Source organism: Euwallacea fornicatus, chromosome 9 (assembly GCF_040115645.1).
Source record: "Euwallacea fornicatus isolate EFF26 chromosome 9, ASM4011564v1, whole genome shotgun sequence".
Taxonomy (NCBI): Eukaryota; Metazoa; Arthropoda; class Insecta; order Coleoptera; family Curculionidae; genus Euwallacea; species Euwallacea fornicatus.
In genome coordinates this window covers 4,369,815-4,395,608 of record NC_089549.1, presented here as the reverse complement: position 1 = coordinate 4,395,608, position 25,794 = coordinate 4,369,815, and the positions used below count along the sequence as shown (strand labels likewise).

General features: G+C 36.4%; 1 protein-coding gene across 8 annotated transcripts in view; it reads left to right on the top strand.

The window, feature by feature from the left end:
- The window catches only part of Mp (Multiplexin), a 269,908-nt gene that overhangs the window by 177,569 nt on the left and 66,545 nt on the right, over window positions 1–25,794 (top strand). For 3 of the 8 annotated variants that reach the window (XM_066286066.1, XM_066286065.1, XM_066286063.1), the window contains exons 5-8: window positions 22,022–22,093; window positions 22,506–22,559; window positions 22,729–22,773; window positions 24,846–25,037. In XM_066286066.1, the coding sequence (XP_066142163.1) occupies window positions 22,022–22,093; window positions 22,506–22,559; window positions 22,729–22,773; window positions 24,846–25,037 (363 nt within the window). The remainder of the gene's footprint in view (window positions 1–22,021; window positions 22,094–22,505; window positions 22,560–22,728; window positions 22,774–24,845; window positions 25,038–25,794) is intronic. The other 5 variants (XM_066286069.1, XM_066286070.1, XM_066286064.1 and 2 more) reach the window with 4 other exon arrangements.

The following is a 25,794-nucleotide window of genomic DNA, read 5'->3' as shown; positions in this document are numbered from 1 at the left end:
AGCTATTGTAGTATCCTCAAAAAAAGTTAATGTCGAATCAACGAATCTTTGCGTGCAGGTAATCAACTCCCCGGAATTAATGTTCATGCCATGCAATCAATCGTCACTTCAATGTCGACGAAGGAGGTCTTTTTACTGAGAATTTCATTAACCACCTGTTTCAGGCTCAAAATCAGATATTTGATAATAATAAATGTAGTTGCACACTTCTTTAAATTGTCTCTAAAACGTACTATTTTTTCTTTCTGAATTCAGGGTGCTCTATTTCAAATAAATAAATTGATCTCACCACTATTTTCACCCCGAAAACATCAAAATCCTACATTTCTTTACCGGAGTGACTGCTTGACTGGTAAGTCTTGTGCCACCCAGTACAACACCCTCATACCCAAAAAGGCATTTTGGTGTGTTATTTTAGTCTACTTAATAGCGGCAGCCGCATCGATTCGATCAAAGTTCATTTAAAAAACTTTATTTTTCCATTTACAATTTATTAACATAAATGTATAATTAATGTACTTTTAGCGAAAATGTTTCAAAATTATTTTACGTTAATGAAAAATGAAAACAAAGCAATTTTGCAATAGATAAGACTTTAACCGGGGCAGTTTTGCTAACTTTGGCCGTTCTAAACTCGAACTGAGTTTTAACACTTCATTCATAGTTCCTTTAATACAAACAACAAGACGCCTCGCAAAGATTTTATACAGAATGTCCCAGGGAAAAGTGTCCATCCTAAATATTTTTTATGTTGTTTGTTGGAAAAAAATCCTATAAGACGATGACTGTGATAGGGAGGAAAAAATCATTGGATGAAAAAGCTGTTTTGAAATCTCATCCTTCTACCCTATACCAAAAGCCATTCCTTTGTAATTTTCAAATTGGAAGAGACGTTGTCTTATATCTCCTTTGAAAGGTAATTTTTCTCTCTGTACCACGAAAATTTTATTTCTTATTTTTGTACATTGTACGTGTTTGTAGAAACTGAAAAAAAAACTAAATAACTTGATTTTAACCGTGAATTTTATTGTAATGAATGCTGAAAGTGTAGACTTAAGCTTGAAACGCCTCGATATCCCAGGTGTATCAATAACAATGCCACTTCTAAATATTCAATTTAAAATTAATTAATCCCCCTGGTCTTTTTGGAGAAACAATTTACTGATATGATTTACCTCAGCACTCAGTAGTTTTCATACTTCGTTTTAATTCAATTAAAATTGTATACACGTTACAAGAGAGAATAGAGATTGTGAGTCTGTATGTATTACAAAAACCATAATTCTGCAAGAGCCACAGCTGGTGCCTTCAACGTAGATCATTCCGACAAAATGGTATGCCACCTTTTGTATATGAGTTGCTCATGAAATTCAACGAGACTGGTTCCGTCCAAAATTAAAAAAAAAAACATTGACCGCTCAACGAGAGTGACGAAAGCCAAATCGCGGTTTTGGGACATGTTCAAATGGACCGACAGAACGTCTGTTCAACAGAATGCTGAATAATCCGGCGTTTCAAAAAATACTATTCATGGATTTTAAAAGAAGTAAGACGGATCAGCAGAAGAGGTACAGTAGAGTGGTCGGAGAGATTCCCTGACCTTAGTCCCCTGGACTTTTTCTTATGGGAGTACACTCTTTTGAAGCTCTCGAACAGTGCAGTTCAATAACACCAAAAGTCACAAAACATTTTAGGGATCAGCTGTATACATATGTGTATAGAAGCCAATGAAGATCACTTTCAACATTCCTTACGATAAAATTAATCAGTTGAAATAATCAAAATAAAGTTATTTGGTTTGTGTGCAATTTCTACAAGATCGACATACAAAAACAAAAAAAAATCTTGATCATGTAGAGCGTAAAATTACCTTTCAAACGAGGTATAACACAACCCCTCTTACAATTTGAAAATTTCAAAGGTTTGGTTTCCAGGGGTAGAGAGATGACATTTCGAAAATTATATTTCCTTCCCTATCAAAGTTGACGGTCATTTTTTTAACAAACTGCAGAACACATATTCGAAGTGGACACTTTCCTGAGATACCCTGCATTTCGAATTATTTTAGTTTCTTACGTCTTAACGTTACACTTTGCGGCTTACGTTAATGTATGTCAAGACAATAATAGTAAACATATTAACATGCAGAACGTCAGTTGCGTGACATTTCAGTATTCCAGCTTACCCGGCTTTGCCATCGAGCTCTAAAAATAAGTTTTTCGCTTTACATGCATAATTCACGACTAGTCGTAAAATAGTTGCCATAGGATTGATGGATTTTTAACCAGAAATCAATGGCGTATTAAGGGGTTCCTTCGATAAATGAAACCACAAAAACGCCAATTTGGTTTACATAAAATGGACTGTATTTAACTTGCCCTTATATCAAATAATGAAAGAGTTTTGGTCTAAGTAGGAAGAGGGAGAATGCTTAATTGGGCGAGTGAAACTATGGTTTCGATCACATCCCGACACGACGCAGCTTCCACACGAAGAGAAGAAAAAAGAGAGAAAAAATTACTTCGATTATCCCTTAAATACTACAACCGAAGAATTCCAACCAGGGGCGCACCACCACCAAGAACCCTTACGGGCTATGGCTACGCCGGATCCCATAAATCGCGGCCATCTGGGGAATATCTATGCTAGTCGCTTTTCTGGGAATATTGCAGGTCAAACAAATTGCCCATCATGGCAATAGTCCCGACCGAGAAAGCTTCTTTTGACTAGTAGTATATTCTCTATCCAAAACGTAGCCTTAGTTTTGGCCTGATGGGCCATGTTGTCTGGCACCCAGGTGGTATTCTCAGAATAAGTATCGCTGTACATGGGCGTAACTTAAGGGATAAAATACAAATACATAACAAAAACCAATAACTTAAAGTCCCTAACATGGCGTCAATCGAATAAAAAGCCCAATTTCCAAACTTCCCTTTTATTTGCTCGAAAAAGTAGGAAACGGATATCTAAATTCAGCCAGTGATTAATTAAAGGTCCCTCGAGGACAAAAAATTTGGAACTATCGCTGAAGGGAATGTGAGAAACCAAATAAAATGTCCTCGCGTGTCGGAAACCATATTTCATATCCAAATCTATTATGTTCGTGATATCAACTGAAATTTGGGCGTGTTATAAACCTGCTGCGTTCAAATGCTTATTAAAATTATTCACAGAAAATCTCAAGGTATTTTGCGCTAGACGCAAAATAACACACAATATTATTCCATTTTATACCCGGTGTCCAGGCGAAGCCTGGACATAGGTAATTAACGTGGCAAATCGGTTTTTATTTTTTTGCGCGTATACGAATTGTCCAATTGAAAAACGTTCCGATGGAAGTCGTAGTATTCAAGACCGGTCATCGTGTCGCAATTTTTTTAATCTTCTCATTAGAACCGTTATGGTCCAAAAAACCTTCAAATTAAAAAATTTTGAATGTCCCGCGTAACCATTCGACGCCAGGATTGGTCAGAGTGCTCGGTGATCTCTTCGAGTAATTGCCGTAAACGTTTTTGCAAACAGTGTTAAAATTTCTTGTTTTCGTTCACTTACTTGTTTGGTTGAACTTTAATATAATATCTAGGTAGTTGTTTAACTTACTTGTTTTCACTTTTTCTATGTTGCACTGAAACTAAAGAATAAATAATAAAGAGAAAATGCATTTGACATGGAGATATTACGGCTACATTGTTGGCCATTTTGTTTTTGTTTAATCCTGACGTTGACTCTGACCAATCACAGTCTGAAACGGTTACGCGGGACATTCAAATTTTTGAAATTTGGAGGCGTTTTCAACCAAAATGGTCCTAATTAGAAGATTGAAGAAATTGCGAAATGATGACCAATCTTTAGTACTACGACCTCTATATAAAAGTTTTTTAATTCGATAATCCATGCGGGCGCAAAAAATAAAAACCGATTTCCTGTGTTAATCTTCCATGTCCAGAGTTCGCTTGGACATCCGGTATGCCGATTAGTATCATGACCCATCACGTGTTAAAGTCGAAGTTAGCTGCCGAAAGTGGCTATGGAACGCCATGATGGACGAAAACAATTAAATGTTCGTTTTCGTGTTACGTCGTATCGAAGATCTCTGAGCGACGCTAAAAATGAGGGTTAAGCTGCAATTTGCACAGTAAACATGAAGAGTGCAGTGGCTCGAACACAGGTCAGTGGCGTAGATACCAAATTAAGTTTTTTTGAGTGAATTAATAATTTTATGATTTAACTAATAAATGTCACTCTGTCTCCGAACGTTGAGGAATATTTTGGCACTTTCGCCGAAGGTGGCCGTGGGAGGTCATGTGATTGAAAACAATTGAATAATCGCCTACGTATTTACGTGGTTAAAGGCCACCCGAACAAGTCGAAGCCATCAACGAGTTGGACTTTTGAAGGTGAGCGTGGAAAGTTCAGTAGCTCGCCAGAGCAGTGGCGTAGGTAACAAATTATGTTAGATCTCTACATTGCGAACCGCGTTCAATGCTTTGAGCAAAGAAAATTATACTAAAATTGTTCTAGTAGGATTGCGTTACCTATTCAGACATGTAAATTAAGAAACGGGTCCATATTCAGATGTTTAACGTGATATCACGGAAACTTGATTGGTGAACAGCATGAAAACGGTTTATTTTTCAGGCTTCCGTGATAAGTGCCATTAAGGAAAAGTTGGGTATATTGGACCGTTTCTTCATATTACGTCAAATCTACAGACTTTTACACGTCTAAGTCTGGAGACCTTTGAGATGTAAGGGAAAGCTGGTAATATTGGACCGTTTGCTAAATTGAACCACGACTATATCTCAAATTGCTTTTTTTATTTTTTCTTTCAAACTGACTTAAACTGTTTGCAAAATTTCTAATTTCGAATATTCTAATGTAATATTTCCTGTTTTATTTTAAAGGCGTAACGTAGTTAATGGTGAGCTTTCATTGCTTGTATGTATAATTTACATTTATTATCTATTTACAATTCACTGCAGTGACACAAAATATCGGCTTTTATAGGTTATGTTCGCGTATTTAAAAATTTTTTTTTACATCATGCAGTTTGATAAATTGGACCGCAAGTAGTTGGGTAAAATGAACCGATCCATTTCAATTGATGCGAACGGTTTTCATTATAGATTACGGAAAATAAGTATTTTAACTAAAAACCTGAAGATTTGCAAAATGCGATACATAATTATAAAAATGAAAGTATTGATCTAAGTTGGTGCGTAAAATTGTGCAAAATTCCTGAAGCTACTTTGAAGAGACGGTTCGATAAGGGCGATACAAGCGAAAATGCAAAAATAAAAAAAAAGGCCGATAGTTTTCGAAGAAAAATTTGAAAATATTAAAGTTTTGCACATATTGTAGCTGGAACAACATTTGTTCGGCTTAATAATTACAGATGTTCGGTTACCAAATTGCAGAGAAAAATTCCATTCCTCATAATTTCAATTGCACGAAAGCCATAGCGAGCAAAGCTGAATATTGTGCTTTTATTAAAGGATATCAAGAAAAAACTAACAACCGAACCCCAGAAAAAGCAAATGAAGCTAAAGGAAATTAAGGAAACAGATCGATTTGTAAAACAGAAAACAGAGGGAAGCAGAATATGGAAAGATACGTGTAAAGAAACATAAAAAAATGATGAAGAAAGGCACGACTGAAGAATCAGGCTACGAAAAACAAAAATTAGTTCTAGATGCTTCAGACAGTTGTATCTCAGAGGATCAGAAGAATGAATATATGAAATGTAAAATCGTTTATTTTGACAAAAAAAAAACTAAAATGGTCGCAGTGTGTACGTTGCCCTGCTTGGTACCTCGAAACCTGCACCATCCATCCCGATATATACGATAAACATTTTTTTTATTTTAGGACATATATTTGCTACCAATAATATTTAACGATCCACTACTGTTGATCCAAAGTTTTTTTAATAAACATGTTTCGTTGTTATTTTGTCGCTCACTATCAAAGTTCAATTTGGCCACCCCGTGGTCTAATTAGTACGACTGGCAAGCTAATTTTGAACAAAGTTTTGATTTATAATTTTGTTTATTATTGAGAAATAACGTGTTGATTTATTTTCAATAAATTTGACGATAAATAATTGTCATTTTGTTTAATTTAATTGATAATTTGGCCAGCCCTAAATTATTTTCAAAGAAAATAGGTTTAACAAAATTGGTCCAATGTAAGTTTGTTTTCTCTCTACTATCCATCTGAGCGGAAAAATTTGCATCGGACTTGTAAAATTGGGCTAACTAAATTTGCAATTCTTGTCCTTTAGGCGTTTCTGAACTTTCTTGCCTTTTTCGTTTCTTACCCACTGCGAAATAATACGCAATCTGTGACAAGTAATGGAATAATTTCATTCTGCAATCAGCTCAAATTCGGTGCGGTTACTTTCTGTCACAACCCCAGATCAAATAATATGAGTTACTGCTCCTTTCAATAAAAGTCCATAATCGCATTTCCAAGAAGCACTTGCTTAGTACAACTCTAACTCTCAATAAATTCACACTGTTAAAACCGCAACTCAATAATCCACTCCATGGGGTTCACCCAATGCCCTGGAAGCGTGTTGAATAGCAGTTGATATTAATTTACGTACATAGTACATAAATTTAGACACTTTGTGGCAATATATCGTTGCACAGTTGCCAAGATTCGTGCCGGAATTCTAACTTCATTTTCGTTTTCGGTTAATGATATGAAAGTTGCCATTTCAGGATCCCACGTAGCAGGATTTAAGACTAGGTTACAGCCAAGTGAGTTAAGTATTTGAGACAAAGTTAACCTGAAGTAACCTTTTGTCGGCAAAATTGAAGGAACTTCAAGTTGATCCAGTTTTTGAGGCGAACTATAAATTTTGCTGATTGTCAATGTGCCTCACTTTCCATTACATTTTCCTGATTTTCCTTCAGGTTCCCTTTGAAATCACCATAAACCTGGATTAAAAGCAACTTGACTGCTCTGAAGCAAACAAATGGAAATTTAGGAGCCCAAAGGCAAATTACAATTCACGTATTTTAAGGCCCTCAAAATAAAGTTGCTAGTAACGTGCTCTCCCGTCTAATGTTATCAGTCTCTGGTGCACCGTTTTATAAACTCCCAAACATACGCTTTTATCTGAATTTTATGTAAATGGACTTCCGGGTTTAACAAATAGCTGTAAACAAATTTAACTAGAACGGCGTCGTATAATTATTTGGATTAATTTCCTAATTGTCCATGCTGGGTTGCATTGGGACTTGTGATTTAATTCGATGGCACAATGATATTGCATTTTGCCACAATGAAACGTTCGGCAGTGAAATGTTTTTACCCAGAAATTTCGAGGGAAAAAAAAAAAGAAAAACTTTTCGTCATGAACGCTGCAAAAAGGTGAAATTGCAGTGAAAGAGTTGAAGTGGAGTAAATCAAACAACAAAACGTCGATATGATCGGAATGAAGAAGTGCAAGACACTAAAAAGCCACTTTTGACTTCCTCGTAATAGCCAAACAGCACGTCAGTTTCCATCGATATCCATTGTAGGGCTGCAAATGTACAAATCCGAGATAATAGGTAGCTTTCAATAATGGACAGGATTAAATCTACGAGATTGTTAATGAAGCATGAAATAATTTGATAAACGATATTATTTCAGGGCGTTCGAAGAAGTTATTAATAGTTCCTTTAGCTGGTAATGGAACCAGGCATTTCCAGTTTATAGTGCACTGATAGCAGTAAAAACGAACGTTCATTAGCCCCCAGTTTGATAACAGACATATATATGTATAGCTGATGAGTTCCCACAGGAAAACGACCTTATTACACACGATTAAGTGCCCTATAAAAGTCCCGGAGAATTAAAGGAGAATGTCGTGAACTTAACAAGTTCTCTGTGTGTTAGTTAAAATTTCAATGGTACCACTGGCGCATGAGACTGGCATTGCTGCACTTATAAAAATCTCTTCGCCAAAAATGGAACAGGGCCGTGAATAATTTTGAGTTGAAGGTTTTCTCGACAGGCCATTTAGGAGCACCCTCTATGCTATGCCGACCTTCGGATTCGAAGCTTTCCTCCATTTTAACAATACATTCCCTTGGCTTTTCGTGTCTCCACTCAGGCAAATTCCGACAGTTTTATTGTTTAAAATATCAAAAGATTCCATGGGAATTCAGGACTTGCCTCGCCTATTATGAGAATTTTTAATAATAAATTTTGAAAGTCTTCTTAAGCAATGCCGAATTTCTCCTAAATTCATGGATTTCACAGGGTTTTCCCAAAGTTACGATAAGTTCTTAATGGAAAGTTCTTGAAAAGTTCCACTTCGCAATTTGATATTTATATTGCTCAATTCCGCAGATGCTCCTCGGAAGTTTAAAATATCTGTGGAATGTGTTAAAAATTACAATCTTAGGGTCATAACAAAATATTCCAGGGTGCCCCAGGTTTTGCAGAAATTGAGCGACTCTAACGCACTATGTTATTCCACTAGCAGCAATTATTAGGGATTTCACGACAGACAGGGAGTAATGAAAACGCGTTTTTCATATGGATCATTTTTGAAACAAACGGAATTTTAAATACATTTTTAAACTAGTTTGCAAATTATAATCCCCTACACTGTGAAAAATGGGACCATTTTTCAATTTTAGAGCCTGCTGAAACTAGATATATAATGACACATGTATTATATTAATTGCGCAGTATCGGTCACAAAACACAAAAACAGTTTACTATTTAAGACATATCAATTAAAGAAATGTATGCAGACAACTACCATGGGGTGTTTCAGAACTACACTGCACTTTTTGCTTTATGTATTATCTAGAACAAAATTAAGAAAAAATGCACATAAGAATGTATCCAATCTCGATCCGCAGTGGAGTTAAAAGTTGAGAAAAAATTAGATTTTTATTTTATTGTGCTTCATCTCCTGCAAATGGAGTTTTCAAATTTTATATGCGCATTAGATAGCAGGTGCTATTTAATTCGACTGTAGATTGCCTCCAACTAAAATGCAGGATAGTGTATTTTCTCTGATCTTGATCCATGAAATTCTTTAGAAAAAAATTTCCCGTAAGCCACTGACGAATTTTAACATTTTTCTTAAGTGCTTGAATTTATTACCTAAACCTTATCTTAATTTTTTGGCGAACCCTGTTCAATTTCCTCACAAATTGATTAATTTATGAAATCCATTAAATCTATGGTCCTCTCCACTTCAGATTTGTGTTATTTCGTTTTTCGGAATTTCAGAGTTAGCTAATGTTTTGATTTTTTTATGTCATTTTCCAAAACTGGACGAATTTCACAGTGTTGGGCCATACAAGTATGTAATTTATTTAACATGAAAGGTCAATTATAATCGTGTAAATGGATTCGTGGAATTCCTAAAAAAAAATCCGAAAACCGAAGGGCTCGTAGATTTGATTGAATTCAAAAATTAATTCATTTATCGACAAGCTGAACAGAATGCGTCCAAAAATCAAGGGATAGAGAAGTTAAAGGATAGATCGAAGAAGTTGGTAAAAATATTAGAATTCACCAGTGGAGTACAATTAAATTTTTCTGGAAGATTTTACGCACCAAGGCCTCAAAAAATACACCACCCTGCAAGGCGATGGAGGACAATCTACTTTCGTATTACCTAGCACCTATTACCAAATACGTTATAAAATTTGAAAGCTCTATTTGCAGTAAATCAAGCGCAATAAAATAAAGCCTTAACTTTTTCCTCACTTTCAACGCCCTGTAAGTCCCCTTACCGATCGAGATCGGACACGTGCTCATATGAATTTCTTTCTTTATTCTGTACTTTAGTATGCATACCTCAAATAATGCCGAGCGATTCTGAAATGCCCTGTATATTAATGTGCTTCCACTGTATGACATTTCGCAGTATCTTAAATTTGGTAAATTTCCGCCGAGCACTAGTACATTACTGAACAGATTTATAACGAAGGCTATTACCCTCGATGGGGAACGAGTGGTACCATACTCGTGTTCCGATACCAATTTGTAAAATCGCATAGAGAAGATATTAAAATTGAAAAAAAAAATTGAAACGAATGTAAATGGTTTTTGGTTCGTTGATTTTTACTCTTTTTAATCCGGCGTTCCTGGTATCATTAAAACACAAAACAAGTAGCGAAATTAATTCACCTTTGTAAACTTTAGTCTCCCCTTAATGAGGCTAAAATTAGTTCCCACCATCGGAGATTGCAAATTTCGTTATTCATAGAATATAGCTGACCAAATACCTCTGATAAAGATATGAAACTCCAAAGCGGTCTTGCCAGAATAATACCTGCTACACGCTCTAATTGGAAATCAGTTTACAGAGACTGGGTATAATGAATGCAATTTCAACATATTAAGAGGGGGATTGGGTAATACTGTTTGTCTAAGGTTGAATGCCATAGATTGACATGCCTACCTAAAGTTTTAGATGATGAGTCCATTGCAAATTAAATTTGAATGTCGAAAGGCTAATGTTAGCTTCTCACTGAACAAAATTAGGCAAATGAATCTAAGTGCACTTAAGTAGTTTGGCTGATTAGGCAATCCCCTAAACGAATTTATATTCAAAGCGGATTCTCTAAGGTAATTCGGTTCGGTGACGGTTGAGTTGTTTCCTCTAAGACTACTTGTCGTTAACCGGTGGGATACAGGACCCTCGTCTTAGGTAGAGAAACTTCGTGACTATAAAATACAAATCATGCTTCATGCAAATGGATTTTTAAGGTACTTGCTAAAATTGTAATATATTAGGTATGATCGTCGACATTCATGCATTATTCCTTCTGATATTCGATATTTTCGTATTATTCATGCCTCCGTAACACAATAAATCGGAACGAATAATCCGATAAGCTACTCTATATTAAAGAGCTTTGGAGCGTAATCAATCTATGTGTTCAAATATTATGTTAATAATAATAATAGATGGACTTTGTAAGTAGTTTCAGAGCCATGGCATGTCTTTTTATGTATAGTTAATGGTAATTACTATAAATTTGTGACAGCGCACACATGGCAAGAATAATATTAACACCTCTAAAACCTCAGAAGAATTGAAAGAACAATCTTAGCAACTCGAGCGTACTGAAGCCGCCTTGCTTAACAAGATAGTCTCGCTTGCTCTTTCCGTCCATCTCCCTGTTGGAACGCTTCCAGATGTAGCTCATAAGTTTGGTTGTAAATAATGTTTAGTCACCTATTGTTAGGAGTTTGTACCATGGGCAAAAACACCAGCTTGGTCGATAGTCTTTTCCCCTAAGAAGTAATGCGTTAATCGATGTAGGTACCCGGTGATTCTCGATAAATGAGACAAACATACATCGTGCTATCTTGAGAATCTACAAAAAAATGTTCGAATAAAGTATTTCTTACTTTCGGGATATCGACTTTTTCGCTGTCAATTTTTTCCCAAGGTCACCTACACCTGTCATGTAGGATGATGTTCGTTTTTTCGCACGGAGCACAGAATTTTTTTGGAGATTCAAATCCTTTGTTGAGAATGAAAGAATTTTTAGTTGAAACATTTTTTGCTGAAAATAATAAAATTCATAATAATACTAGATATAAAATGAACTCTTACCTCGGCAGTGCTGCAGTTGGCGTTAGTCGTTTTTTGAGTTAATTTCTATTTATGTTTAGGTTTAATTTAGACTGTAATTAGGCATCCCTTTATTCATACTCAGCTAGCCTGGGAAAGAGCTCTATTATAATTTCGTTCATGTTTGGTTTAAGATTCCGAAATTTAAGGAAATATGGAAATAATAACGACAAATCGGAATATCTCGCAAATTACGTATCGAATTGAAAAAAGTTCCAAATGAGATTTGTTTGTCTCGAAGGGGCTCATCCAATGCCACCAAGCCCGACGTCCCACCCGAACCACCTGGGGGTAAGGCGGGGGAACTTTGAAATCTTAAGTGGCAACCGTCATTTTTTATTGCGAATTTGGATTTTACGACGAAAATGATGTGGGGTTGGTATGAAACTTTTTCCATTCGCGACACATGGCTATGTAATGAAAAAAATATGTTTTACCCCGATTCAGGAAGAAAGTAGCGGATCTTTTGTTTTTTAATTTTCATCATGAGAGCATCATCTAATGATGTAAAAATTAATATGATTTTTGCACGTGAGGTGTTTGAATTGTAAGGCTGCTGTCGCAATTCATAGTAGTCGTTTTCCCAATACAGAAACGCCCTCCCTTTATATTATACAATGCGAGACTCTAACTTGGAATAAATTCAATAAATCAAAGACAATTTTTTTTTCGGAGATATGCTCGGGCACATCGATTTTGTACATATGTGTAACTTGATGTACCTTTCAAAAATAGTCATAAAAAACTAGCGTTACTATTAAAAAAAAATCTTCGATGACGTCACATCTCAAATTTGGGACATGCGGTAGAAAATTTTCTTACGTCAAAAAAAGCGCAATTTAAAATGCTAATCGGCGTGTCTGAGCATATTTAAAAAAAAAGAACTATGATTCAGTGAATTTGTTTTAAATTAGAGATTCGCACTGTATTTTTATGATTGAATTTTTTTTGTGGCTCTCAAAATGTTTTCATAATTTTCTACGTGTTTATATATTAGATAACAACAGTCGTTTCCAAATATTAAAAATTGCTCTCGCAGCAATTTTGCCTTGAAGACTGCATACCTCATGTGAGTCCGTTTAGATTGTGTTTTTAGTACGTTTTGTTGTATTTAAAATTGCGTTCCCAGAGAAAATGGCCCAAAACGTCCACGATAGGACACGTCTTTCATTGAAAGAATATGCTGCTACCGGGATACTTGCGGAACTAGGCACAAGCTCAGATCGCACCGCGATGTGAAGTGGCGCGATCACGCGTTTTCGGGACACTGGTAGTAATCAAAGAAGATCTGGACAATGACGACGAAGGTGAACAGCGAATAACCAAGATCGATTCTTGCACCTGAAAGCTTGAGCAAATCAATTCATTAAAAGCACACTGTTGCTGCAGGAATTTTCTCATCGATATGACTTTCATATCAGTCCAGATACAGCGAGAAGAAGGTATTCAGAAAGGAATGTTACTCCCTATAGGGTTGCTAGCGGCCCCCTATTGACAGGAAAACATCGGGGAGAGTGTTTTCAATTTGCCCGAGAGCACCAGGATTTTGGAGATCGTTGATGGGGCAACGTTCTCTTTGTCTGTGAGATTCGTTTTTGCCCTTTTAGTGAAGATCGTCGTAGGAGAGTGCATCGACATCCTGGAGAGCGATAAGCCAAGTGCAACATTCTCAACACTGAGAGCTATGGAGCTGAATCCATATTCCACATACATCAGTGAGGAGTTTTTATTGATGCACGATAATGCACGTCGACACGTGACGCAAGTAGCACAAAATTAACTTCAAGACGTGGATATTCAAACGTTACCTTGGCCAGCAAAAAGCCCCGATCTAAACCCTATGGAACATTTATGGAACAACATGGATCGACAAGTCAGGACTCTGCAAGTTTCCCCTAGGGACTTAAATGAGCCGTTATTGAGGATCAAATGCATTAATTCGATCCCTTTTGATGATTGGATCCCCTTTGAACTTGATTAAGTTGGCATAAGGAACTTAATTTGAAGTATGTCACGGAGGTGGGAAGTAGTGATCAGGACAAGACGAGGATATGCACGTTATTAAATGTTTGTTTGTTTGTACAAATTAAAGAGTGGAAATTATATAGTTTTTTGGTTTTGGTTCACCGTGTGTTCGTTTAAATATATCCCTGATTGATTCCGTTAAGTTGGACCTATTGAACATTATCATCGTACTTCGTCAGTAGACGTAACATCTTCACTTTAAAATCATGAAAACTAAAGGGCGGAAAATTTTAAAATATGCCACAATTTTGCGGTGCGGTGTATGAAAACTCAAGATGTTGCACTAATCATAATTTAGCTCTAATAGACTACTTTACGACGCAACGCACAGTTTCGTGTTTAACCTGAAGTGACATGGAACCTGAATGTCCTTTTAAAACTGCTATTAAGTTCTTGAATATATTACCAAGACAATCGATTTTGCAGTTGAATATGAACAACAATTTCCGACTGAAGTACTAGTGCGGCGTTCAAGCTTGATTCTCCTTCTCAACTACACGTAGCCAACGGACAAAAAAATTATGCTTTGAAACAATAACAATTATATTTAAAAGGAAAACGAGGAATAAAGATACACGATGAGAAGAGATGTTCAAGAAACCGAAAACGATAATAATTTTCTTGTTGTGTCAACGAGCTATTTGTTATCCATAACGGGAATCCAATACTAGAGCACATCTCGAAACCACATATTACATAATACATATTTGCCCGTTCCCAAACATATGGATATAAGGGTTTACATAATGTTAATTGCACTCAGCCAAAGTAATTAGCAAATGCTTTGCATATGTATTTGTAACATCACTTCCATCGCCATGCCCTATATCTCCATAAAATATTCGGTGCGATGTGGCAAACGCAGATCCGTAATTGGACTTTAGCGAGATAATTAAAAGGCGAAAAACAAAGGGAAAAATCCGTGTTCGTATTAAAACAACCATCTGTTTTTTAGCCCGCCAACACCACCCTGTCGGAAATCTAATATATCCGCAAAAATTTTCCAGCTGGATCTGAATCTCATTGACTAAATTATTGAAATTTTCTTTATCACTGTTGACGGGGGTAACGAGGGGTGTCTTTTGTTTTCGACCAAGTTTCACGGAATATTTACTTCACTTTGCTTTATTTTTCGACCTAAAAAAACTTATTTATAACCAACCTTCAGCCACAGTAGCAAACTACTCGTAGAAGAACGTTGCAGGACAAAAGAACGCCAGTCGGTTTTCCTCTAACAAATGGTCGAAATTGACGTGTATCCACAAAAGAATTGTTTTCCTATCCTGGAAGAAACGGCATTCCTGTCTGGAAAGCAGCTTGTTTGCCATTTAGATGAACATTTGTTTCCGCTGCCACTCTTAAAATTTATGGTGGCTCTAAGTTGGCACTAGAGGAAATATTACCTTTCAACTGCAAGGGAATGTCAGCTATGTATCGCTGGATTTATGGGTTTTTGAAATTAGGCGATTAATATTTATTATGCGATATTTCATTGGGCTTTAGAAGGAGATTCGCGGGATGGAGCACTGCTCCTCGGTTGATGTAATTCTATCAATTCCAGTCAGGCACGACTCCTTTTTTCATTTGCTTTCCCTTAATATTTATTTAATATTTCACGGTCTAACGCAGAAGAAAGCTAGATATTTCAATTTTAATATCGTTCTTTGCACTAACAAAGCATTAGAGATAATTGAGATCAAAAAGTAACAACTTCCTTACAAAAGGCCTGGAGAACTCAGTCGGGGAAAGCAACATTTTTCAAATCGTAAAGGAATTCTGAGCATATTTCCTCTCGGATGATCTGCCCTGGCAGGCGCACCCCTTCTCATTTAATGATAACGCGTTGCAACACCTCATTTTGCAGTTCCAACGCAAAACTCCCTTTCAACTTGAATTTCACCCCTACAAATCGCTCTTCGCGATCGTTTTTATTTATTTCACCTTAATCAATATCGAGACTTAAAATTCTAACAACGACCTCATGCTCATGAGGTAATTTGCATTTTATCTGTGTACATCCCCCCCTACACTCATGTCATATTATTTAAATTAATGTATTACGATTAGCATGTTGACGCTCAAACAGCCGTGTTTGCTGTCGATAAGGTGAAGGCACTTTGAGACCCTGGCATAACACATTATCTCAAACCAATGTTTAGGCAACTGTAAAAGCGATAAAGCACGACCAGGAAGAAGTAAACTCATGCTCATTAAAATTTCCGTCAATGAAATATTTTAATGAGCGATCTAGGGAAGGAATTTCATAACAATTAAAAGCCCTTCGGGGCAAAAGCTGGGATTCCGCAAAACATGTTTGCAGTGCGCAAATTTACTGCCGCTGTAGCTTTTCTGCACATATTTAAGTGCATCTCTCCTGTAGCAGCAACAACGCTGTCCAAACATGCCAAAGTGTATCGTCATGCAAACACGAAAAGATAGAAAGTAGTTGGTTTTAGCTCTCAGCTAAGTAAATACTCGTATTTTGTCAGTGATATAGTGGATTTATTATCCTTTTATCCTTCTTCTTCCCTGGCACATGTTCGCTTATAATTCCGCAGGTAGAAGCGTGAAAAATGATTCCACTCTTGCACCCCATGCTGCAAGCATTAACTGTAACCTTCTGCAAGAGAGTGTTACATCGATACTAATTACACTTTGGAACTTTGTAACGTGCTTTAAAGTTTCAACTGCTTTACTGAGCTCATCAGGAAGTTTATTGTATGTAGTAAATGATATTATAAATTTCGATGCTTTTATACTAAATAGAACAAAACCATGAGGCTGTTTAAGGCAGCAATAGCTGGAGGTTAATTATGCGACCTCCTGACGTTGCATCCAAAGCTTTCCGCATTTTTCTTATATGTGATTCACCAAAAAAATACATCCAACTGAAATTTGGGCAGTATATTACGAGTCTGGCAGCAAAATGCCACTCCATTCGCCTATATCTTTTAGTTAACAGTCGCGATTTTTCACTCGCCATATTGCATAAAACATGACTGAGAACTCCGATAAATTACACGGTTAAAATGAATTTTTAAGATTACTCAACCGTTCTGGAATGATGCTATTACGGCATTACTGGTTCAAGAACTTCCACTTTCGTCCTCGAAAATTGGATTAAAAACTTAAAAAAAGAAAGTCGTTTAGGCGAGATCTTCTGAGTATTCATAACCAGTAAGAACGAACTCTAATTTGAATATAGTATATCCCCAAGTGAGGCGAAATAATATTACTTTCCTACTCTCAATGCCGGATAAAGTTGTCAAAGTTGGAAAGTTTCTCGATTTCGAAGTATAACCTATTTAAGTTTGGTTAGTGAGAGATTTATTAGATTGTGTTCTCCTGAATTCTGATCCTGAATGTAAATTAACACGTTATCTTGGCCATGCTAATTGGAATTTCAACACAACATCTACTATTGGGCAAAACCTTTGATAGAACCTTCGTGATGCTGAACAATTTGATGTACATTTCCCTGAAAAATAAATTATGGTACTAGATGGATAGAAAAATCAAGGCAAACTGACTTGTAATACTTTCAGTGAAAAGCCTTACTTCAACATAGTATCAAATGGTCTTGATTTCCTCAGTTTGGACCCGGGACTGTTGAATCTATATCAATCAAACGTATCTGCCCCTTACTCGCCTTTTAGAATATTGCCTGACATTCTTCTACAGATGGTAATGTTACTCCTTACCTCCCTGAGCAGAAAGTCTGCGAGCTTCCGTCCACTGAAATCTCGGGATTTTATGTCTACAGTTGATAACGTGATCGCTTCCAAAAGTCATTGTGATTCAAGCACCCGTGACATATCATAAAATCTTCTCAACACAGGATGTCCCACTAACAATTTAGCCCCCACCTAACTTCTGGACTTTTGACATTAGAAAGAAGGCCCAAACGGGGACCCTCATTCTTTTTAGGACTACGACTTAAAAATAGCCTCGTTGCTTCTCTCTCGCATAATCCGTCCCTGGCACGTGGCATAAACTTCCTAATTTTAAACGGAACCCTCTAGTTTTTTAATGTTTATCGATTTTTCCTTAAATTTTAATATGAACTTATTGTCAAGTATATTACGTTTACAATTTTCCGTTTTCGAGTAATTTTCTAGAAAATTTAGAAATTTTGACATCTGCAAGGTCTCACGGAAATCGGCGTTGCTTCCTAATGGATATAAATTTCGAAGTCGGCATTTCAGTGCCTAGAAAGAACCTAATAAACTGCATTCTGACATATTTGAATTTGATGAAAAGTCTTTCGCTACCTCTGAAATACGCTTCCAAATTTACATGATTTCAACCATCAATAACTAGTTTATTTCGAATAGAATATTCCAATTTTTCCAAGGGCACCGTGTTCAGAATTCAAAAATCTAGATGTAGAAGGATCGCGACATCTTTTGCGTTAATTCTTCTTTACAGTTGTATATCAAATTAAAAATCAACTTGAAGCATATCAGGTTTCTGTCTTTGGGAATAAACAATATTAGAGAGCATTTCCACAAATACAAGCATGAAACTATAACCAAAATGTATTATAAAAAATTTTGAGTCATCGGCGCTCTTCTTTTTTGACCAAATATCAAAATTTGATGACGTCATTTATGACGTTATTATTTTAGACTTAGCCCAGAAGAAGGGAAAATTTTCAGACACTTAGAAACGGCGGGGTATAGGGACAAGGCCATGTTAATCAAAATAGCAGATTTTTGAGTTCCGAACACGATGCTGTCCAGAAATTTGGGACATTCTATTTTAAATAAACAAATTATTGATATTTGCAAATACACAAATTGGGGGGGGGGGGGGGTATCGAGGGTTACGGAAGACTTTCTCAAATACGCCAAAACGTAACTTATTAGGTCCTCTCGTAGTCTTAAAACGCCGATTCCTAAATATACGGCGATGGAATAACCCCGATTTCGGTGGAACCTTGCAACTGCCGAAACATTCAAGTTTTCCAAAATAACTCGAAAACGATAGATTTTAAAGATAAGATATCTCACATAAAGTGACTTCAAATGTAAGGCGTAATCGAAAACTGCTAAACAATTGAGGGGTTCCATTTAAAGTAAGGAAATTTGTGCCACGCGCGATGGGATGAATCGTGCAGGGGGGGCGCAACGGGGGCATTTTCACGTTGCACTCCTAAAATGACACACCGTTTCAACCATTTTTTTAATGTCAAAAAGAAAGAGTTTAGATGGGAGGTAAATTGTTAATGGGACACCCTGCACAATTCACTAAGCGTAATGTTCTATCCAGTCAAGCCCTCATTCCATAAAAAGAACTAAGAGTGACAATGAAATATTCTGTCAAATAAAATTTCCCAATGGATTTTCTTCACCAATCAACGTCGCCATTCGCACTCTCACATGTTCCTATAGATCACGACCTGGAATTCTCCCTGCACCTCCCAATGAATATCCTAACTTGACAAATTGCTTCATTACTGACCATTTAGCGTGTCTACTTCCATTTCGCTGGATGATCCAGAAATTTCCTCAATGAGGAACTATGCATTAAAATTGTCGTCGGCCCAGCGGCAAGTTGCCGGAGACCGACCATGCATAGATTTGCTACTGTTACCCCATGGTTGTGTAAGTCATAATTAAACCAGTGCGTTTAAATAGAGGTCGAGGGCGATTGTTAAATAATTTCATGTTGGGCGCATATTCACCGGCTGCTAATTAACCGTGGGTTAGTCATTCAAAGCCATCCTGGGGCGTTACAAAAATTACAAGTTTGTGGAAATCCAGCCGGTCCAGGAAGCGTCAGAAAAGAAAGAGTTGCTGTACCGCCAATGTTATAATAGATAATGACCGGAACTACGAGGATTGTCCCAGAAATACCCGACCTGGCATGTAGATAGCGATCTTTTGTTAAAAATTTGGCTACATCACAAAAACGTAACATTAAAAGGCTTCGGTCTAAAGTTTGGGGGCACTACATTGATTTATGTTTGTTTTGGGGCCGTTTTTCGTGAACGCTTTTTAAAATTTTGTGAAGATTTAAAAAATTCTCCTAGTTTTAGATTATCTAAAATCAAAACGGAGTTAAATTTTGTTCTGAGGAAATGCGATCCTTCGTTAACAACCGTAGAACATTCGGTGACAGAGTTTAAACGCGGTCGTATGAACTGCCAGAACGAACTCCACAGTGATCGACCCGATGACACTCCAGATCTGACCACTCCGGAAATGGTGAAAATCCACAAAACTATGCTGGAAGATGGGAATTTGAAAATGTATTATCCATCGCATTTTGATGGAACTACTGGACTTGACGTTGGAGTTGGGAAATCTGTCCGCAAAATGGATGCCGCGATTACTCACAAACATGAACAAAAACAGCGCCGCAAGGATGTTTCAACATGTTGACTACCAACTACGAGATAACTCGTGGACACACTTCTTACCCAGGACCTACGACTTAAGTCGTAGGTGTTCCGTTTGGTCACTGTTTAGCTACTACGAGTATACTCTCAAGTTACGAGATAAACATGAATCTCCGGCGTCTCGGCAAACAAAAATAAGTCAAGCGTTATGTGCTTAAACAAAACATTTATTCATAAATAAACAAATATACGAATCTAAAAAAAATACTTTCAATAATGAAATTTTTAGCTAAATTGCCAGAAACTAAAAATATCATTTATATTTAGCGGTTATGATATGTTTTAGTAATATTAGGTAATTTAATCCATTCGTGCTTTTTGGGCGGATTTCGAAAGTTTGGTGCGGCAGTCTACGTGTTAAGGGAGTGTTTTGCAATAAAGCCGAGTTTTTGGGTTTGATTCATAACTATGGATGACACGAGGGTCCATTATTTCACACCTGAGATGAAAGAGCAGACAAAACAATGGACTCAAAGGGGAGAATCGTCTCCAAAAAAGGCGAAAACCGTTCGATCTGCAGGAAAGGTGATGACCGGAGTTCTTTCCGATACACGTAGGATAATAATCTTCCTAAAGAAAACCGAATAAACGGAAAATATGATACAAATTTATTGCAGCGTTTGAGCGAAAAAATTAGGAAAAAGCGACCGCATTTGGCGAAAAAGAAAGTCTTGTTTCATCAAGACAACGCATCAGTCCACGCGTCCGTTATCGCGATGACCAAGATTAATCAACTTTTTCCTCACCCACCCTGTTCGCTAGATTTAGCCCCTTCAGATTATTTTCTAAACTTGAAAAAGTGGCTCGGTGAGAAGAGATTTGCGAATAATGAAGAGGTGCAGTCCAAGGTTGATGCATACTTTGAAATATTCGAAGCTAGTTACTGTAAACACTGTATAGAATGAAAGAGTCTACCAAGCTCAAAGGCCATCATGTTAAGAAACAATGTAGCATTACCGATTTTTTTTAAATCTTTAAATGTTAAGTTGGGTAACAAGATCATCAGAATCGAAGAAGATTGCTGCTTTTAATGATGTACCCTTAGAAAAACCAATTTGACCACGATGTTAGAAAGAGCTCTGAAAAACTTCTCTCTCTCTCTCTCTCTCCCTCTCTCTCTCTCTCTCTCTCTCTCTCTCTCTCTCTCTCTCTCTCTCTCTCTCTCTCTCTCTCTCTCTCTCTCTCTCTCTCTCTCTCTCTCTCTCCTCTCTCCCCCTCTCTCCCTCTCTCTCTCTCTCTCTCTCTCTGTTTCTTTCCAGTCACGATAAACAAATACGTTAACGTAACAGCTATTTAAAAGATCAGAAAGCAATTTTCTCGGTTGTCACATTTCGTTACGATTACGATTTCCGTAAGAGAATGCTTGACCACCGATGTCGACAAAGTAAAAGTAAACGCTTGCACTGTAACCATAGCGTAAAGCTTAATCTCCTCCTCTCTCCTTTCAGTTTCTGAAGAGAAATGAGAGAAATACTGAGCAATTTCGTGAGTTATGACGGATTATGTGAACTAAAATGCTATCGTTGGTTTGGCGGAGTTTTCAGAGGCAGTAATATACATGTTATTGGTCGGATATTTAGGATGAAGAAGGTTATCATCGTAAAATATGTTTTTATTACGCCTGCATAATAATCGGTGTTTTATGTACGTTGCACCGCGCATAAAACGGTCTTTATGACGCCTGTATGGTTGCTAAAGGAACAACATTAGAAACTTTAATTCAGCATATCTAAACTGTTTAGAACACTGCTTCGCACCTAAAAGCTATAAAAAATCATATTTTGTTTTGAGTTAATTACTCATTAATAGGACTTAATGGGCATTGGTGACTCACTTTGAGTGCTGAAGCGTGCTGTTGTAAAACCTGGTGCTAAAATGCTTTCAAACTATGAAACAGCTTGAAGTCGCATGAACCTTTCATTCGTACAGATTTGGAAATAATCGTTTTTATATATACAGGATTATGAACATTTTTCTGTTTATTCAAGGGTACATTATCGCACGTGAAAATATATGCAGATCCAGGTATGGCAGCGCAACAATGCAAAACGGATTTTCAGGTTTGTTTTAAAAATATGTTTTATAGTGAAGGTGATGACGTGAGGAAATTTGAAACAAAATTGTCGTTTATCTCTATTAAATCCAAAATTATTTGCTAAATTTACAGTTTATCTATCCGTTTATGAGTTGATTTATGGATTTGGCACAATGGAGTATTGTTTGATTGTTGTGGATTCGGTCGGCATGCAATTTTTACGGATTTTACCGCTGATAATCATGGCGATATTGATAATCAGTATTTTCATGTTAACTGATAGTGATGGAATGTAGGAAAAACGATTTCCACATCAGGATTTGGGACCTTCATTAAATGTTAATATAATGGTTTGAAATTCCAGTATATTTTGTTTGTTATCGTTTTATTTATTTATTTTTAAATTTTTAACTTTATTTTAATTTCGTTTTTACCAGGATTTTATGGATTTGCAAGGAGATGACATAGATGGTAATAATTTAGATATGAAAGTGAGTAATTGCAATATTCACGTACTAACACTCCCAAATTTAAATTATTAAAGGTCTATTAACAATCGTTACTTTTTGAATTCCTTTTCTTCTTCTTCTTCTTCTTTGTATCTTCATTCATTTTTTTTTTAAGTTAGTCCGGTATTTTATTTTCTGTTTATTTTTCAAGGAATCCACCGAAGACAACGAAATTAGCCAGGATGTAAATTATTTTGTAAGTGGTGTCAGCGACTCTATTTACCCTTAATTTGGAACTAACCCAACTAACCTAATGGGGATTGAAACCTAAACACATGTTTGTTTATCGTTCTGTTCTCTCTTTTGTTACAATTGATAGCACGACCGCAAAGCCGATTTAGTTGCAAATTTCGTGAATGTAATAGAAAGAAAAGATTTACGATAAACAGTTATAAATCTGCACTAACTAATATTAATGAGCTACGAAGGAAAATCGTCAAAACTTTAAAGGCCTTAATAAGAACAAGAGACGTTTTGAGATCAATGGAGAATTTAAGAGGCCGTAAAAGATTTCGTTTGGCTTTGAAATTTCTTAGCTATCATCCTGCCTTATTTTGGAAAATAACGATGGACGGATAAAGAATGAAGACTTCGTGGTCTATCGCTCTGGTAATTGAAAGTAAATATCATAATTTACGTCGTAAATGCAATCTGTTTTACCTCCACCAAAATTTCATTACTACCGCACCTCGCTAACTCCTTTAACGAACTTTCTTTAAGTCAATACCCTGAAAAACCCGAGGCAGCTACGGAGGAATTTTTGGGGTAATTTTTACAACTCAGCCCTAAAGATAGAGCGCTTGGTGTACTTTGTAGTTTTATGGGCGATGGAATTAAATCTATATGAAGCCTCAAGCAGTAAGAGATTTCCAATAAATCTGTTTTCCCAAGACGTGAATTTTATGGCTCTTGTACTTGCGCCACTCAAGCCCACAAAATCTTGATCAAATATTTTTTTTTATTTTAGGCTGCGACGAGAAGGTGAATTGGAGAGTTTTCGTGCCTTAACTGTATATCGCGCGGTTCTAAACTGTATCCCCCTCCCCTCGTAAACTTGTTAACACTTCTTTTAAATTCTAAAGTAACATTAAATAGAACAGAAAAAATATCTTTTGACTTTTGACTATTTCTCTAAATTTTGTTGACGTCACCGTCAGGACGAAATGGCGGATTTTTTTAAATCGAAGCATGGGTCAAGTGACACCTCAAATTACACGTGATTCAAAACTGCATTTAATGGTGTAACGCGATTTAAAATCGATCGAATAGTGTTTGAGAAAAAAACTGCAAATAGAAAAGAAAGTTATGTAAACGGTGCAATGCAAATTTCATAGGGCATACACAGTAGAAAAACTTATTTATAAATGGGAAACGAAAAAGTATTAAAATAATTAATATAATTTATAATAATTATAATAACATAAAAAAAGAAAACAATTTTGCGTTGAACAACTTTCCAGGGACGCGGGAGTTTCAAATAGCCCCAAATTATTTTTCTCGGGCACGCATAACTGACAAATGGTTAGCATTATTGGGCACTACCCAGCCATTTATAAAAATAACCAGAGACTGTTTGTTTGTCCAAAATCGAAAACAGGTTTATCATTATTATTTTAAGTTATATTAATTATCATATTATGTTGTAATTTCTATTAGCAAATAATTTTTTTATTTTTATATACTACGAAACTGAATTTGTATGGCATCTTTTACATATATTTTTTTCTATTTATAGCTCTTTTCTCCATAAATATAATCCACCTTTCAATGTGGTTTTAAAACACCTTTAATTTGAGGTGTCAATTAATTCATGCTTCAATTTTAAAAAATCGGCCATTTTGCCCCTTCAGTGACGTCAATATAATTTCGAAAAATGTAGAAATATTAGAAGATAGTATTTTTCACCCTATTTAATGCGGTTTTTCAATAAAAATAAAATTGTTAAAAAGGTAACGGGAAAAGGGGGACAGTCTAGAGCCGCACGATATAAGCGGAAAATTGGCGATATAAGTTTAAAAGATTATTACGATCGACTCAATTTAATCCTTAATTCTTATTAAAATCTTAATTAAATAAACTCACTGCACGGTTCCAAAGCAAATTAGACCCACGGAGTTTTCACAGCCAAAGTTGTCTAACAAACTTTACAAAATTACCTATTTAACCCGATACGGTGCTCGACTAACTCCGTTAAACCAAAAATCCGGCAAATCGCACCACGGAAGTCTAATTTCCGGGCGCATTTAATATTTATTTGTACTTTTGCAGGTGGAGAGGACAGATTACCCCCCGTTCCCCAGAGAGGACGTCGACGGTTTGGGGACATTTCCGCCCCCACCGCCGCCTCCAGACGGTAAGGCTTGTCCTTGTGGCGGCCTCGAGGATTGCTGTAATTTCCTTTTTAATGATTTACATGCAGCGGGAAAATATAAAGGAGAGAAAGGAGATCGTGGGGCCAAGGTAAGTTGTAGTTAACATATCAGATTTGGTACTATCCGTAATTCGCCCACCTCCTCGACGAAAGTCCTGTAGCTGTTCATTATTTCGTTCGGACCATGAATACATTATTCACGCGGATCGCGCTCTTTTATCAGATCGTTAAAAAATAGTCGTTAGTGAGTTCTAAGTTGGCGATCGCTTAAACAAATCTGTAGACTCCTATATTTACTTCCTGACGAAACATCAATGGTAATTTCATTATTGAACTTTGCGTGTACCACATACTCACGCTTTTGGTAAATTAGCATTATTAAGAGCTTTTATGTTAACCTTGATTTAATATTACAGCTTTACCGAGCATTAATTTCCATAATTTCTCTGGATTACTGGCAGACTAATTGCTTCGTGCCCTTTTTCGGTTGTATGCTACAGGATAATTAAATTTGCCGGTTGGGAAATTTCATAACTTACTTACGATGTTCCTTTACGGCTATATTTATTCGTAGAAAACTTCTTTAGGAAGAAAAGAACTGATAATCTCCCGAAGCAGTTTTCTTTATGAAGTTGTGCAAATACGTTTCCCTTCGGGCGTAAGTAATTCTAGCGAACTCTTTAATTATTTTAGGCGGAAGCCACAATCTCTAGATAGACTAAAATGCGAATAAATCCTCCCCTGTCACTGCAGAACACCAATTTCTGATGTATTAAAAAAAATAATGTATTAAAGATATGGACTGAATTCAATGAGCAGTTCATTAGCATACAAAACTGGAGTCAA